The sequence below is a fragment of the Coenobita brevimanus genome, chromosome 26 (genome assembly GCF_032717465.1).
Source record: "Coenobita brevimanus isolate Jiangsu-jjx chromosome 26, ASM3271746v2, whole genome shotgun sequence".
Taxonomy (NCBI): Eukaryota; Metazoa; Arthropoda; class Malacostraca; order Decapoda; family Coenobitidae; genus Coenobita; species Coenobita brevimanus.
This window is the reverse complement of record NC_136979.1, coordinates 27,219,966-27,237,547: the sequence shown is the minus strand read 5'-3', so window position 1 is coordinate 27,237,547 and position 17,582 is coordinate 27,219,966. Positions and strand designations below refer to the sequence as shown.

The 17,582-nt window shown below is 43.8% G+C and overlaps 1 protein-coding gene across 1 annotated transcript in view; it reads left to right on the top strand.

The window, feature by feature from the left end:
• The first annotated feature begins 4,864 nt into the window (after positions 1-4,864).
• LOC145393992 (teneurin-m-like) overlaps positions 4,865-17,582 on the top strand; it is an 839,265-nt gene continuing 826,547 nt past the window's right edge. Inside the window, exons 1-2 of the mRNA XM_080267963.1 lie at positions 4,865-4,892; positions 5,784-6,020. Of these exons, the coding sequence (XP_080124089.1) occupies positions 4,865-4,892; positions 5,784-6,020 (265 nt within the window). The remainder of the gene's footprint in view (positions 4,893-5,783; positions 6,021-17,582) is intronic.

Sequence of the window (17,582 nt, the reverse complement as noted above, 5' to 3'; positions counted from 1 at the left end):
GACCTTCCCTGCACCTATTCTCGCCTTGCGAGCTTCACCTCTCTCCTTCCGTCCCTCCCCGTCAGAAACTAATAAAGAATGGCAGTATTTACCGTTTCTAAACCAAGAAAGTATCATGAGGTATGCTGCTTATACACACACACACACACACACACACACACACACACACACACATATATATATATATATATATATATATATATATATATATTATTTCTTTGTTGCTCCCAGTGTCTGCCATTGTCTTGTGAATAAAGTGGATGTTAGGAATAATATTATTTTCACTTCAGCACTTGACGTAAGAAAGCATCTTTTGAGGAATTACTTTTTTTTAAGGCTTAGTGTTGGTTATTCTCTCCATCTGTTATCATCTTGTGCTGAAGGAAGAGTTAATGAATTAAATACGAGACACCAAAAAAAAAGTATTTTTTATTTCGTTAAGCCTGTGTTATTCCCTGCTTCCTTTTTCATACTATGCAGAAAGGGGAGCTAACAATTCACTGAGAGAGAGAGAGAGAGAGAGAGGGAGAAGGCATTTCTGAGGCATATTGTCAAGCCATACTGGTACTTATTTTTTCTCAATTTGTTCTTCCTTGCACCATAATTATGTGCAGAGCTAAAGAGACATATTTTAAAGTACGAAGTTAGTTATATGAATTTATTATCTTTACTCTTTGTCACACCGTGCACCTATCTTCATTTAGTGCAACCCCTCCCCACCCTCCCACCCACCCAGTGTAGCGTCCGCAGTCTTTCCTCATAAGTTAGTTTGCGGTGCGAGGAAGCCACGCCGCCCCGATACCAATATTGTATTCTGCAGTTGTAAATATCGAAAAAACACGAGGTCTCTCTCACCGGGGCCTTGGGAACACAAGCTGGTGGCGTGGTGGAGGAGCCTGGATTTCTTTTATTTAGTTGTCTTGGGTCCGTTTTCGTTGGCTTGGTTTTGTTTTGTTTGCTGTAGAGATTCGTGAAAGGCTGATATTATTTCTCATGTTCTAATTTTTCTTTGTTTTGTAATGCATATTCTTAATCTCCTCAGTACGTGGACGCTCATATATTACCTCGCTGCCTCAAGATGACATTGTTTTACTGTATATATTTCTCGCAGTGAAGGATGTTAAACGATGATAGTAAACCCGACGACATTTTATATAAATAATTCTTGCTGCTTTCACACAGTTTTCTTGTGCTTGGAGTAGGCATCACATAGTGGAGTTATTTTCATCACCAGGAAGGGCTTCTCTCTCTCTCTCTCTCTCTCTCTCTCTCTCTCTCTGTATTACTGTGTAATAGTCTGCTTGGTACGATTCATATGATAAAAATTTAAAGAACGGTCTGCTTGGTGCGAATCATAAAACATAAATATTATCTCAGGAAAGAAGTTAATAGCTGCTTAGAGTACACAACGTTTGAGATGTTGGCTGGGTGTACACGCGAGCTGCCCTCTTGAATTTTGCGTGTCATAACTCGAGGGTTCAGGGTTATTAATGCCGGGCTGCGTTGTCCGTGATACCAGGGTTCGTAATTCTCCTCGTTATCAGTATCTTACCTGAGTGGCGCCGGGCTCAGAGGCTTCGTAAATAAGGGATCGCAGCACCATTACCATTTATCTGCAGACCTTACTACCGTGTTCATCGCCGTCCCAGCCGCCTCACGCCAAAACCTACAACACCACACCACACCGTACCACACCACACCGTACCATACCAGACCCGCTCCTCACCGCACACCACACCACACAATTGCCAGCCCCTCCATGCCCCACCACACCAAACTACATGAGACGTCATCGTACTGCAGAGGTCGCAACCGTTTAGATCCGGAAATATTTACCGTCTCTAACAACAAAGATAAAAACTGCAACCATAATCACAATCCAGCATCATCATCAACACCACATACCATACTTACCATGGCCATTGTCGGCTGTAGAGGAATGCTTTGATATCCTCTTCATATTATTTTCATATTGCCACCATCAGCATTCTCACTGCACCCCTATGGCTTCTACCGCCACGTCATCATCATCATCATCATCATTATAACAAGTAGAACTCTGTAACAGTCCTTCGGACAGTCACTAGTCTCCACGTACTGTTTCTTGCAATGACGTTGACTTCATTGTGGAGATTTGGAATTATTTTTTTGTCAGCAGTGGTCCATGCCTGGACACATAACCTGGACCCTTCAGATTCCTTGAGTAGTCTCCGGTTTTCCTGGAATCATCGCGAGACTCTGGGGCTGGATTGATAACTAGAACTCTGTAACCGTCCTGCGGACAGTCACTAGCTTCCACCTGCTGTTTCTTACAATGACCTTGACTCAATTGGGGAGATTTGGATTTTTTGTCATCAATGGCCCATACGAGGACACATAACCTGGGCCATTCAGATTCCTTGCATAGGTCGTATTGAAATCTCCAGTAGACATGACCAACTTATCACGTTCACAGCATAGTACTGATACGACTCTGACATGTCCTTCCACTGCGCGTAGAGATTTGGATTTTTTTGTATCAGCAATGGCCCATGCCAGGACACATAACTTGGGCCCTTCAGGTTCCTTCGCAGAATATCCGGTTCTCTTGAAATCGTTTTTGTGTGTGTGTGTGTGTGTGTGTGTGTGTGTGTGTGTGTGTGTGTGTGTGTGTGTGTGTGTCCAACTCTGGGCATAGGCTTCACAGCCTGCTATCAAGGCCCAGCAGTCCTCCTACATACCATACACCTCTACATGTCACCACTTCGGCGCTAACACCCACCGTCCATATTGAATACATGCTAGGGCTGTCTCATATAGGACTGGTGTATTGGTATTAGCGGGGGTATTTTTACGACATGTCGGCGGGTCTTCTGGTAGATCAGTAAAGCCTGATTTAATGAAATTCAAATCCTTAAACTGTTCCCTGCCCCAGCCGGGATTCGAACCTGGGTCCGTTAGGACTGCAGGCCACATCTCTACCGATTGGAGACTCTGAGACGGGAATAATAATAAAACCAACTAAAACAATAGTCTCCACCTATGTAATAGGTGGAGACTAATAAGAGCAGTATCGTCACCATGGCAGCATCCTTCAGTTGCGTGCCCGTCACCACTGTAGCATCACCACAGCGCATTGTGTAAAATATATTATGTCACATATTCAGTGCTTCTGAAGTTCGACATTTTGTATGAAGTTTGACAGCTTTTCTTACAACCCATAATAAAATCCATGATGAGCAGTTGCCACAGTGGTTGTGGTAAACGCTGTGGGTTATATTAGAGAAATGTTAACATCACTCATGGTTTTGAGAATTAGTGTAACATCAGAAGAACCATACTGTAGTTTCCCGCGAGTTGAAACAGTTAATAGAGTTGTTAACCCCTTCGGTACGAAGGTTATCGTGTCGTGGTGCAAGAGTAAAATGAAATAGATGTCGATGTACTGAAGGAAGTGTTGAAGACTTCTGACTCTTTATTACGAGGGTTTTCCCCGAAGCTGAATACAATAGCCTCGTAGCTGCGAAAATTTAAGCGAGACGTCATCACACAGGAACAAAATGAGGACTCCCGAGTAGCGCGGCAAGAGACGTCTCGTTGAGTTACGTGACACCGATGCCTTAGCAGGTCGTAATAAAACATCTTAATATCATTAGAGTCGTGGGAGGGTCGCAGCTCAAGGTGGCGAGGAAAGTGGCATAAGTCACTTGGTCGTGTCGGTTCTGTGTAGCAAGAGGTCACACGATAGCTGCGAGATGTGGCATGATTTTGAGTTATCGCAGAAGTATGGAGAGTTATTGGGTATATAAACTAGGCATATAATTCAAGAGGGCATTATTCTTGACCGAAAACAAGAAAAAAAGAAAGCAGTAAGCATCTTATTATTACGGGGAAGAACTACCTGAATAATTAAACACGGAAAACTGCTTATATTTTTATACTTGGTCCGTACGATAACTCGCCTGCCATGTAAACTTCGCATATCTTGTTGGGAATTTCTGGTGTTCACGTGAAAGGAGGTAGTTTCAAGGCGTGCATGTTTTGGGTCGGCCTGACAGCTCATAAGCCTGATAAAGTCGGGGGACTGAATGGCTGAGACAACCCTTTTACTCCCTGCCGACGCGACCCCTTCTGCGTGTGACAACTTAGAGGCGGGGCGGTGGCTGGGTCCTTTGAAGGGAGGGGCGCTGACTGAGGCTGCACACAGAGAAGGTTAATTGGGGTGGCTGACTGGCCTGCCGCTCATACACGAGTTCATTACTACCAGGCTGAAAGAGAAATGTATCCCCTTCCAGGAAACGGTTGGTCTGAATGCACGGCATAATGGTGGGGTTGAAAGATTTTAATGAACTTGTCATACTTAGTTGGTCTTGTTGTATAGTAATTTTTTACTATATAAATATGAATACTTGGAAGAATTTTGATTTTTTATTAGTGCATTTTTCGGCATGAAATGAAACAGTTGTTCAACTTCCCCTAGATTTAAATTTACTGTACAGCATTTTGGTTACTGAAAATTGGAGGAATAATAACGTAGAGTGCCTGCAGTGTTGGTGTTGTCTCTGGTATATTATGGAAGATTATAGAGGTTTAGTCTTATCTCTCATGACCTATTACGGCTTTGATGAATATTCTCAGTAATGTAATTCCCTGCTAACTTTCTAGTAACTGATCATTCCGATGACGTGTGTATTCAATCAGTCATGCTGCCGTACCTCCAGACGGTTTTATTCAGCCACGGAGAGACCTCCGATGGCGAAGGGGTAAATGGAGGTCGTAATTTACTTTTACCAGTCAGAAATCTCTTCAAAGCTGGATGTAATTGGAGATAGCTGGAATAAAAGAAAAAATCGGATTGCAAGAGTTAAGATGCATAAAGCACGTTATGATAGTTATTCCTGTGGTAACAATTAGTAAGTACTAAGATAGGAGGCAGACCATAACTGATAAAACTGACAGAAGATCCATTAAACTAGCTACATTGCGTGTTGATATGAATATTGTAGTTAATTTCGTATTGATAAAAGAATGAAATTAGTCACACACTGATATTAAAATTGACTGCATACGTATTTATATGAAAACTGAGATTAGTTGCCTGTTGACATAAAAATGGATGTAATTATGTTGATGCAAAATAAAAACCAGTTTATATTAGATTTATTCCCTCCATACTGATCTGAATATTAAAATTAATTTTTTCAGAGGCATACAGTTCAGTTAAACTTTCTTTGCTGATTTGAAAACTGATAATGATTCGAGACTCACAGGTGATACTTATTCTTACGCACTTCATAACAAATCTTTTGAGACCCACAGTTGATGACAATTCTTTTGAGAGTCACAACTATTTCTAGCAGTGGGGAGGCGGTGGTTGAATCGGTAGAGAGGCGGCCTGCAGTCCTAATGGACCCCGGTTCGAATCCCGGCTGGGGCAGGGAACAGTTTGAGGATTTGAATTTCCTATAAAGCAGACTTTTCTGATCCACCAGATGACCCGCCGACATGTCATAAAAGTACCCTCGCAAACACCAATACACCAGTCCTGTATGAGACAGCCCTAGCTTGTATTCAATATGGATGGTGGGTGTTAGCACCGAAGTGGTGACATGTGGAGATGTAGGAGGACTACAGGGCCCCAAGGACCCCCACTGGGACTTGGGAATAGGCCCTGAAGCCTTTACCCAGAGTCGGACATGGAAAAAAAAAAAAAAAGTCTTTTGAGACTCTTAGTTGATAACTAATATTTTTTGACACAGTTGCTGATAATGCTCATAAGACTCACAGTTATTCCTTGTTCACAGGCAGCCTGCTGAGCGCGGGTGAGGGTACAGGCGGGGGCCGTGGAGACATGTCCCGCCTGAACGGTCGTGTGCACAACTCCGGCCCCCAGCACGGCTCCTCGGCACAGTACCAGGCCGTCCCCATCCAGTACCACCAAGGCGCCCCACTCCAGTACCAGGGATCACAGCCACACCCCGACGAGTACGAGCCGTCCTGCCTCGTGAGGACACCCTCGGGGAACGTCTACATCCCCTCGGGTAAGTCAGGTGCTGGGACGGGAGGGGTCGGGTCCGTATATCAGTCAGGTTTGGATTTCAGGATCTTGCCCGCCTCGTATATAATAGTGAAGGGTAGGGATGGCATGACGACGATGATGATGATGCTTACTGTTGCTTCTTGCCGAATGAACACGACTTATAATCTTTGAACATAAATAATAAATAAATAAATAGACAGATAGGTAGATAAAGATCTGCTTTCAAGATAGGTTGAGGGATAAGTATGCGAAATTCTTCACTTAAGGAATTTGCCCTAGTGAAGGGAGTGATTTTTTTTTTTTTTGCTGGTGTTATTTGTGTCGTATATTGTATGGCCATGATGGCAGATAGGTAGATAGACAGATAGCTAGATAGAAGTAAATGTGCTTTCAAGACAGGTTGAGAGATAACTAGGCGAAATTTTTCACTTTAAGACTTTGCCCAAGAGAAGGGAATGATCTTTTTTGTTGTTTGTGTTATTTCAGTATTGTATGTCGTATAAACACGATATGTAGATAGTACGTGTTAATAATAATAGTTCAGAATTGTGTGTGAATTATTCAGTTACAAAAATGTAAGCTCTTCATACCATATGAAGATTGGCAGGTAAGGTCAGCGGTGACGTAAATCATCAACCAGTCCAATACTGACTATTGAGCACGCCGCCCAGACCCTTCCGTGTTGTACATGAATAAATATCTTGAACTGAACACGACTTCTAATCTCAGTCATATCCTGAACATGTTATATGTCAGCCGGTACAGTTTATTCATTTTAATTTGTGTGGCTGGTAGCGATGGGGGTTCCTCCGAGTTATTAGTAATAAAGTACGTACCAAAGTTACACACATAAATATTGCAAACAAAGCCACTACATGCAGTCCCATAAAGAAAAAAAAGAACAATTTTATTCTCGCCACCAGTATCATATTTTAGCTATGTTGATTTCGTCCGTCAGATGACGTATTCTGTGTTATTGTTGCTTCTTCCAAACACTTCTAGTCTGTTTTGGCGAGTAATTTCGTACTAGGATTTTTTTTATGTAATCTTCATCAACCCATTGCTAACCTGAAGCCTTTCTTGTGTTGAAGGGAATCGTCTGGAAGTAGCCGGAGTAAACTAAAAAGGTGTCAACGGCTCCAAGGGGTTCATCTTCTCTGAGCGGTTTATTCTGGCCTGGAATTAATGTTTCGGCACCAGCTGGAATAAAATTTAAGACTCGCTGGGTTCATGGGCATGGCATTTTCACAAGCTGTTATAAAATCGTTAGGTGGTAAGGGAAGGCAAAATGCAAGTAAACATCGTGGTAACACAGAAGGTTAAGAAAATCATTACAGTTTCTCCGCCGGCCTGCCTGCCCCGCGAAGAATGAGGAACGTCCCTCCCACTCCCGTCCCGTGTCTCAACCCCCCTTCCCTTCCTACTCTGGCCCCTCTCCCCAACATAATTCCTCCTCCCCGACCCTTCCCCCCTCCTCTACCTCTCCTAGATCCCCCCCTCCCCCCCCCTCCCGCTCTTTCCCTTTTCTTTTCCCTCTCCCTCAGTTCTACCCCTGCGGTACTCTTTCCAGCTCCTGCCCTCTCTGCCCCTCCCCACCCCTTTAACCTCCCCGTCCACTACCTGCTCCCCTTCTCCTCCCCACGCCTGCCCCTTCTTCTCCCTCAGTACCACAATATTGGCTCCCTCTGCCCCTTTCACAACAAAGAGCATTCTTAAGCTGATCATAAAATCGTTCGAGGTTAGCCAGCATGAAATATATAATACATCATCATACAGAAGAGGTCAATGGAGACACTTTCTTAGCCCTTCACTATGAGGGCCTTTCCTAAGATGAATGAATTGTCAGACGCTGGCAAGAATAAAGTAAGATATCGTACTAAAGAGGCCGACGGAAACCCCTTCACTATAAGAGATCCATCGTAATATGAATAAGAATATCGTCGGATGTCCTAAAAATCGTCAGAGGATCACCAGTATAAAATGGGTCGGTGGTACCCTCCCCCCCCAAAAAAAAAAAAAAAAGTGAGGGGATGATCAGACTAAAATCGTTTGAGGATCATCTGCGTAAAATCATCAGGGAATAATCACAATAGAATCGTCTGAAAATATTGGAGTTACAATCGTCAGGGGATTATTAGAGTACAGTCGTCTGATAGAAAAACTGTCTTAGAATATTCGAGTGAAGATCGTTAGGGAAGTATCAGTGTAAAGTAGTCTGAGAGTAAAAATTATCTGAGAATATTCGATTTAAAATCGTCAGGGCATGAGCAGAATAAAATCTCAGTGGCTGGCCTGTATAAAATCGTCAGAGGTTGGCCTGTAATAAAATCGACAGAGGTTGGCCTGTAATAAAATCGACAGAGGTTGGCCTGTAATAAAATCGTCTGAGGTTAGCCTGTAATAAAATCGTCAGAGGTAAGGGGGAGTTAAAACCATAAGGGCGGTGGTGAAATGGTTAACTGTGGCCGGGCCTACAAAGGTGTGGGGCAAATACCTAGCAAGATGGCTCCTTTGATGTGACATTTTTCTTTCAGCCACTTTTATCACAGTTTTCTGGCCCTCGTGTCTTCACATATATATATATTTTGGGGATGCAGTTTTTAGCCTACCTTTTTATTTATTTTTTTTTTACGTGGGCTGGGGGGCCAAGCGGGGTTGTGTGTGTGTGTGTGTGTGTGTGTGTGTGTGTGTGTGTGTGTGTGTGTGTGTGTGTGTGTGTGTTCATTTCTCTTTCAAGAGGAAGAATACTTGAGTTTAAACAGGAGAGAGAGAGGGCGGGGGGACAAGCTAAAACTCAAATCGTCGGTTGATACTTCTCGTTTGATCTCCAGGAATCTGAAAGGTTACACGCTACCTCGTCATGTTTATTCCATTCGTAATTGCCTTTCACTTTCTGCCACATGTGGTCTAAATTTCATGTTCGCTCTTTGCCTGTCACTCACTACACATCCATATCTAGACCATGTTAGGTCCGTAATCTCTTTTTGCATTTTCTGGTCACATTTATCCTTTTCTAATTTTACATTCTGTTCTGTTTTGTAATTCGGTCCCCATTCTCATCTGTTTTATTTTTTTTCTATTGCCGTTTCTTCTTCCTGTTCATTTTTCTCGTCTTACACCATCGTATTTCTACACTTTCTAATACTGATTCCCTCATTCCGTCTCAACATGCCACTACGATGGCATCTTGTTTTAGTCTATTTTGGCTGTCGACAAACTGCTTTGTTCAGCTGAACAGAAGATTCTCGTAGTGTATATTGGGGATATAAAGTCTTCGTTTCCTCCCCCCACTTAGATATGCCCTTTTATATATATATATATATATATATATATATATATATATATATATATATATATATTATAGATAGATAGATAGATGTAGATAGATAGATAGAAAGGTAGATAATTAGATAGATAGTGTGTGTGTGTGTGTGTGTGTTTATTAAGAACTCCACATTCTTTAGAGTTCTTATTAATATTGTAAATATTGTTTACTTTGGGGGAAAGATCTAGAAGGCGGGCATTCAAGACCTTTCTAGATATAGACGTAAAATTTTCAGGAGAGAAATATCTTGGTTGTAGACTTCTTTTGGTTCATTTTTTTTTTTCTCTCTAGCGCTATCGGCCTCATTTTTTATATTTTCATGTATTGTGTTTCTGTGCAGCAAAAGCTACGGAATCGATTGCTTTACAAATGTTCCAGTATGTAGCCGTCAATATATATTAGTGCTCCTGGGTATTGATACTGAGATCCAACAAATACTTACTGAGATACTGAGGAAAATCAAAATGGCCGCCTACTGGCTGAACGTGTTAAATCGGAAAGTATTTGGCTGATTTTGATCAGGCTCGGCGGAAATGTTGTGAGTCATGAGTGACCATGATTTCCATAGTATGAATGACCTTGACCTTGATCTCAAAATGACAGGCCAAGTTCCTTACAGAATTTTGTGTCATACCGAAAGTTCTCTAATATTCGGTCTACAGTGATAACAAAAGTATTTTCAGAATCCTACGAGTGTCTACTTATTCCGTTCTGGAACGTGGTGTTGTTTGAATATTGCATCAGCTGTTTCAGAATTCCAGTTATATATCTTCTTTTAATGCCAAACAGTTTTCTTCACCTTCAGTGGTACATGTTGTAGGGAACACTGATCCGCATTTTCCTCTCTCGTAGCTAGTATTCATATCTGATATCCCATTCAGCAAACTACTATTTTTTTTTCTACCATTAGATAATTTTCTTAGGCTTTGGAAACATCCTCGGACTGAAAGGATTATAAATAGTCTCCATTAATGCCTTCAGTACGACTCTGACTTGTTTTTTATCTTTTGCTAATTTGTTGGCGTATTCAGCTGAGAAGTAGAAATGTATTGGTAGAAGGAGAATAAATGAGCCTGACGTACCGATATAACTATTAACCATGGCTATTTGCGCCCTCTTTTCTGCCATACTTTCACCATTTTATTCTTGTCAGTATCTTTAGCATGTACTTGGTGGCGTAAATGTCTGAGAGAATGTTGTAACTATATACTTGGTTGCTTCAGTACTACTTTAACCCTTGTGTGATGACATTCCTTGTATTTCCTCAAGCGTTAGATGCTTTTAGTCAGTTTAGGGGAATCTCCGGTTGTGAAAGGGTTAGAATCGGTCTCCATTAGCCTTCTTACCATCAAAGTACACTTCCCCCCTCCTACACCCATCACAACACACTTCCCCCCTCCCACACCCATCACAACACACTTCCCTCTTCCCACACTCATCACAACACACTTCCCTCCTCCCACACCCCCACACCCATCACATCACTTCCCTCCTCCCACACCCATCACAACACACTTCCCCCCTCCTACACCCATCACAACACACTTCCCTCCTCCCACACTCATCACAACACACTTCCCTCCTCCCACACCCCCACACCCAGCACATCACTTCCCTCCTCCCACACCCATCACAACACACTTCCCCCCTCCTACACCCATCACAACACACTTCCCTCCTCCCACACCCATCACAACACACTTCCCTCCTCCTGCACCCATCACAACAAACTTCCCTCCTCCCACATCCCCACACCCATCACATCACTTCCCTACTCCTACACCCATCACAACACACTTTCCCCCTCATACACCCATCACAACACACTTCCCCTCCCCTCATCCACCCATCAGAACATGCATCACATTCCTCTTCCATGTCCATCACAACACTCTTACTTACATACTTCATCACCCCCGTCCTCTAGCCATCACAGTGCATTCCCCACCACCTACAACCTTACAGCACTTCCCCCTCCCCTTCCCATTTGTCACAACACACTTTTCCATCTCCCTGCCACAACATAACTCCCCTCCCCCACCTCCGACCCAGAACACACATCCCAACCCCTACCTCCCCCATCACAATACATTCCTACCCCTTCTACCCATTAGAGAACACTTTCTCCCCTCCCCCTATCAGAACACACTTTCTCCTCTCCTCCATCACTATACAATGCCCTCCCACTCTGTCTGCACATTAAAATACACCCCACCCCACCTCCCCTCACCACCCACCACAACACATTTCATCCTCCCCGACTTCCACCCACCGCAACATACCTCCTTCCCCTCCACCTTCCCCCGACGTCCTCCACCCACCTTATCACAATACGCATCCTTATCACCAACCTTCCCCATCACAACACATCCCCACCACATAGCAAAACACACCCTCCCCCCCCTCCCTCCCTCATCACTCTCACTCTCCATCTCCATCGCAGCACACCTCCCCTCCCATCATCTCCCCATCACAACACACTTCACCCTTAGCTGTGTCCATCATGACAGGCCTCCCTCCCACCCCTCTTGCACCTCACAACACATTATCTCTGTCCCGCTACCCCTCCCATCACAACACACCTCCCCTCAACACCCACTTTCCCCCATCACACCCTTTGTTCCCCACCCCATCCCGCCTCCCCCCACCACCCATCATAGAACAACCCCCCTTCACCCACCCATCAACCCCCCCCCCCACATGCGAAAAAATAAACCCATCCACCACAGACTGAACTAAACTTTGGCCCTTTCCTCCGTACATGTTTGTCTCTCGATCACCCACTCTGTCACTCTCCATGCTTTCCTGTTTTCCACAATCTTTTAAAGCTTTATCCATTTCTGGGGCTCGGCGTGGGGACCATCGGAGAATGTGGAGGATATTGCCCAAGTTCAATAGCGCGAATTCTGGGCATAACTTCTTGAATTTTTGTATATGACTGGGAGGACCATAACCCGGGGCTGGGGGCGTCTTTGTGATCGTCGCTCGTACGCCTCTTGGTTGTAATAGAAATACCGGCAAGGCTTTCCTCTTTTAAAATGGGTTTGGTAAAGCTAAAATCATTTCTGGCAGTGGCCTAGGAATGCTGGTGTACCTAAGCTTGTGTTGTAGGCGTGGTTCACTTGTATTGCTGAAATTCTCATTCGGTTAGGCTTGCTTCCGTCTTACACACACACACACACACACACACACACACACACACACACACACACACACACACACACACACACACACACACACACACACACACACACACACACACACACACACACACACACACACATTTATATACAGTATACATACGTCATACATATATATATAAATGTATGTATATATATTCTTCATCTTCATCATCCAATCCTACGTTGCCTCATGAGGAGCGTAGGAGCCTGGGGCTAGGCAGTTTGGTCCTGACATTTAAGATGAGAGTGACCAGCCTTACTCATCCCTGAGTGGCATTACATGAGCAATAAACTCCAACCTGCCCTTGGATATAAACCTTCACCGGCTCAGTCCGATTGGAGCGCCGTAATTACCCACTAAACCACCAGGCTCCAAAATTTGGTTATATGGTTACCACTCAGCGTAGTAAATGGTTTCCTGGTGTACAGGAAACCATTTGGCTTTATTACTCAGTGAAGAGTCACCCACAGGCAGAAGGACGAGAAAAGAATGAAGGAAAGAAAGACAGAAGAGGGAGTGTACAGTCACCTGTAGGCAGAAGAACGAGGGAGGAATGAAGGAAAGAAAAACAGAAGAAGATGGAAGGAAAGAAGGATGGAGGATAGGAAAAGGTAAACATCCGTGAGCAGCACTACATCGAGTGAGTGGATGGTGAGCGCCCCCACCTACCGCTATATATATATATATATATATATACAAACCACACACACACACACACACACACACACACACACACACACACACATACCACTTTCCTAGTCACGCTCATTCTCTTCTCTCTTTCCTCCTCATTTGTACTTTTTTTCTCGTCCTTCCTCCCCCAGTCGTGCCATTCTTCTCCGTCGTTCCCCACCTACCATTTCTACTCTCTCTTACGTCACTTTCGTTTTCCCGCTCCCTTTTGTTCACTTTTCATGCCCTCCTCATTTCTCATTCAAGTTTTTCACCATTCTTGCAAAATTCTAGCTTTTACATTTTGTTTCACCACATGAGCTTCACTTATATACGTGTGTTCCCTTTTGGCTGATGAATAAGTTATATGTCGGATATATTGTGGGGTCTGCAAGAGGAATAAAAAAAGACCTTAATGGACTGAAAGAGTTACATATACATTTTTTTTCTTCCACTCTCTTCCCTCAGCAAATTCACCCGTTTTTGCCATTCTTCCCTCCTTCCTCTTTATCCTCCACACTTCTCTCTCTCTCTCTCTTTCCTCCCCTTCCGAAACCCCCCTCCTTGTCGCGCATAGTAACACAGTACCTCAAGAGTGTTACATCTTTACAGCATGCACATCACACAAAAATTAAGGTGGAAGTTGCAAAATGAAAGACGGGGAAACCAAGGAGTGAGTATGATAGGTATTAGGGGAGGGATGGGAGGAAGGGTGAATAGGAAGGTAGAAGGATAGGGTGAGGAGGTGAAAGGGAATATGTATCAGCACAGGAGGGTAGCCAGGATAAGGTGAGGAAACGAAAGAGAATATGCATCAGTGTAATGGGTAAGAGAAGGGATGATGGAGAGGGGACATTGCTCATAAGAGTAGAAAGACAAGTGGATAAGAGTGTGTGATAATCTGTGTCATAAAGGGAGAGGATGGGAGGAGAGGCGCGTAGGGGGGTAGATTGACTGGATGTGGAAGCGAAAGGAAGTACCCGGGTATGTTCTGGATAAACTTTGTTAGGGGAGGGATGGGAGGAAGGGTGTGCAGAAAGCAGGGAAGGAAAGGATGAGGAAGCGAGAGTGTGTAGTGATTCAGATTTATCACTGGGAGATGAGGGTGGGAAGGGGGAGAGTTGCTTAGTACCGGTAAGGTAGAAGGGCAGGATGAGGAAGCAAAAGGAAATGTGTGATGTGTAAGCGAAAGGAAGTGTGTGTGTGTGTGTGTGTGTGTGTGTGTGTGTGTGTGTGTGTGTGTGTGTGTGTGTGTGTGTGTGTGTGATGTGTAAGCGAAAGGAAGTGTGTGATGTGTAAGCGAATGGATGCTGGAACGTACACATAGATTATAAGAGAAGCAGGACAAGAGGAGGAAAACGGAGGAGTATTTGTGTTAGCTAAGCCGTATCGTAGGAGAAATGAGAGGACTGATATATAACATTATTAATAAGGGTGGAAGGACAAGATGAGGGAGCCAGAAATCGTTTGCGGTAGGGATGCTGTTTCGGGGAAGGGGTGGGAGGAGGCGTGGCGATGAGGGTAGAAAACTGGAGTTGCTAGGAGTCGGGGAGCAGGGAAATAAGGCGTTTGTCGTATTCTTATCAAGAAGCAGTAGACGTGGACGAAGATTAGACAGTATTACAGCTCTATTTTTAATCATTTGTTGGCAGCTTTCTTACTTTTTATTGTACTAAATCATATATAATTTTACTTTAATTTGAAGTAAAAATAGTTACTGAGCCACAGATAATGTTAAAGTAATATTATAAATGCTTTCTCGACAGTGAGTTGGTCACGTTGCTGTCGGTTGGATGGATGAGTTAGATACAGCCGTAATAAACCCCTTCAGTACGACAAGCCATTTAGAGGAATAAAATCGTGAGATACGATGTTGTTTGAAATTATACTGCTGACCTGTTTTGTCAGCGTCCCATGTTAATGGTTCCGGGCACTTAAATGCATGCATCAGGTGCAGTCTGAGAGTATGGGAATGAAAAATGCGATTGGTTAAATGTGCTGAGGGTGTGAGGATGCTATAGGTGGTAGGAGTATTACAGCTGAGATAACGAAAGATCAGGAGAGAGAGAGAGAGAGAGAGAGAGAGAGAGAGAGAGAGAGAGAGAGAGAGAGAGAGAAGGCGAAAAAGCTGACAAACGACTGTGGATCAGAGCTGAGAGGGTGCAAGACGCCAGGGTCTGAGAAGGAAGTATGGGAGACTGCTGTAAATCTCAGCCAACCACAAAACCCCCAAGCTCCCTCACTCCTTACCGTCACTCAGCCACTGCCACAACTACATTTACTTTTTTGACCTTAACTTGATCTAAAATTACCATCTGTCCATCTAGAACACTGCGTTGCAACAGTAGATTAAAACCTGAACAGAATGCAAACCACAAAGAAGTAGTATGGAAACGATGTGGAACCATAGCCTTGTCTTATTCTGGCATTGTGCTCCGTGAAATATGAAGCCGCCGAATGGACGAAACTGTGAGCCAAGTTAAAGTGAAAAGAGTATAACTTGCCTCATCCCTCACCCTCGCAGAACGCTAACACTTCTTCATCCTTACATATCGCCTCGCTTCTTGACCCCCAAGCCACTCTCTACATTATACCCGCCAACTGAAAAATTCGCCCAGTTTTTGTGAATTTTAAGGCGAAACTTCCCTGAGCTCCTCCATTTTCGCTGCGTCGCGGATTTTGCATGATTTAAGGCGCCATTTTCCAGCAGCATGTTGTCTGCTTTCGGCGTTAGTAATGTATAGTATATTATGTACACTGTTATTATATAGAAGAAAGATAATAATAATAATAATAATAATAATAATTAATAATAATAATAATAATAATGCAATACAACATAAACTTCATTTGGCTATAAAGTTGCCTGCAGCAGTGATCAGTTCTGTTTTATTTTTTCTGACAGAATGATACTTGTGTATTATTGTTTTCATTCGGTAATTTAGTAACAGTTAACTTGTAAGCAAAGTCAAAAATTATAGCTCTGTGCTTAGACTTTGTAATGTGAATGTAAGAGGATTTTTCAGAGGGACTGATAGAGGAATAGGACAGATGAGAGGGATATTCTGGATGGTTAGAGAGAGAGAGAGAGAGAGAGAGAGAGAGGACAAGATGTAATCAGTTGATTGTCTGAGAGATACTAAGAAAAGAAAAGACAGAGAAAGGATTTATGTGTGTTTGGAGGGGGGGGGGTCAGTACTGGGTAGAAAAGTGCCAACTAGGAGACAAAAGAGGTAGCGTCAGTGAAAGAGAGAGAGAGAGAGAGAGAGAGAGAGAGAGAGAGATGAAGGAAAGGGAAGGAAGAGGTAGTGTGAGGATGAGGAAGGAGACACAGGTAGCGGTGTCAGGGAAAAGGAATTTAGGGAGCGATGGGTGAAGGACTAAAGAATAAAGGAAAGGGGAGAGGTAAGGCGAGTGTGGGAGAGAGGGAAACTAAGCAGCTGGTGTCAGGGAGAGTGAGGAGGTGGTGTCAGTGGGAGGGAGGTGTGGTGTCAGGATGAGTGATCACGTGTCGCGCCGGCCTGCTTGCCTAATTTGTTAATAGCCGGGCCGGGGAGGAAGCAAGTGTCGGGGGCGCAGTGCTCATTAATGCATCATGTGGACGGCGGCGCTGCTGGTGATGTATGGTGGTGACATGGGTGGGTGAGCAGCAGGGGGTGTGAAGGTAGAGAGAATGGGGGGGGGGGGGTGACAGAGAGGTGGAAGGGAGGAAGGAAGTGAAGATGGAAGAGGGTACCAGTGACTAACAGGTGGAACAGGAGGTAATGACAATGGCAGGTGTAGCACGAACTGGAGTAGAGGAGTAGAGGATGTGAAGATGAAAAGGGGTAGCAGGGACGACTAGTGCATGGAAGAGGTGGAGGAGAAAGTAAAGATACGAGGGGTAAGAGGGATTGGAAGAAGGAAATGAAAACGGAACCGAAATCTGAACTTAGTTATGGTGGTGACATAGGTGGGTGAAGAGGGAGAGATGTGAAGATGGAAGGGTTAGTACGGACTAGAGCAGGGGTCGATATCCTACTGGCGGCGGGCCTGACCCGGCCCGTAAACCTAATTTGACCGGCCTGCCAGGATGCTCCACAAATTCACAGAAATATTCACGTTTTTCACTTACTCAATAATTGAAAAACCAGTAAGATTTACTAGCTGTTAATCACTATGGCAAACACTAGAGTTTGTTTGAAAAAGTGTGTATTCGAACACACTTAGGAGGCTATGACGTGCTGCAGCCAGGGCTCAGTGATCCACCACTGCCAGATGTGCAAAAATTATTGCCCAATGCGATAATTTGTCATGTGCGATAACATGCATGCTATTTATTGAATAACTAATGATTATTTAAATGAAATGCATTTATATAAATTGGACCGATAAATTTGTTCA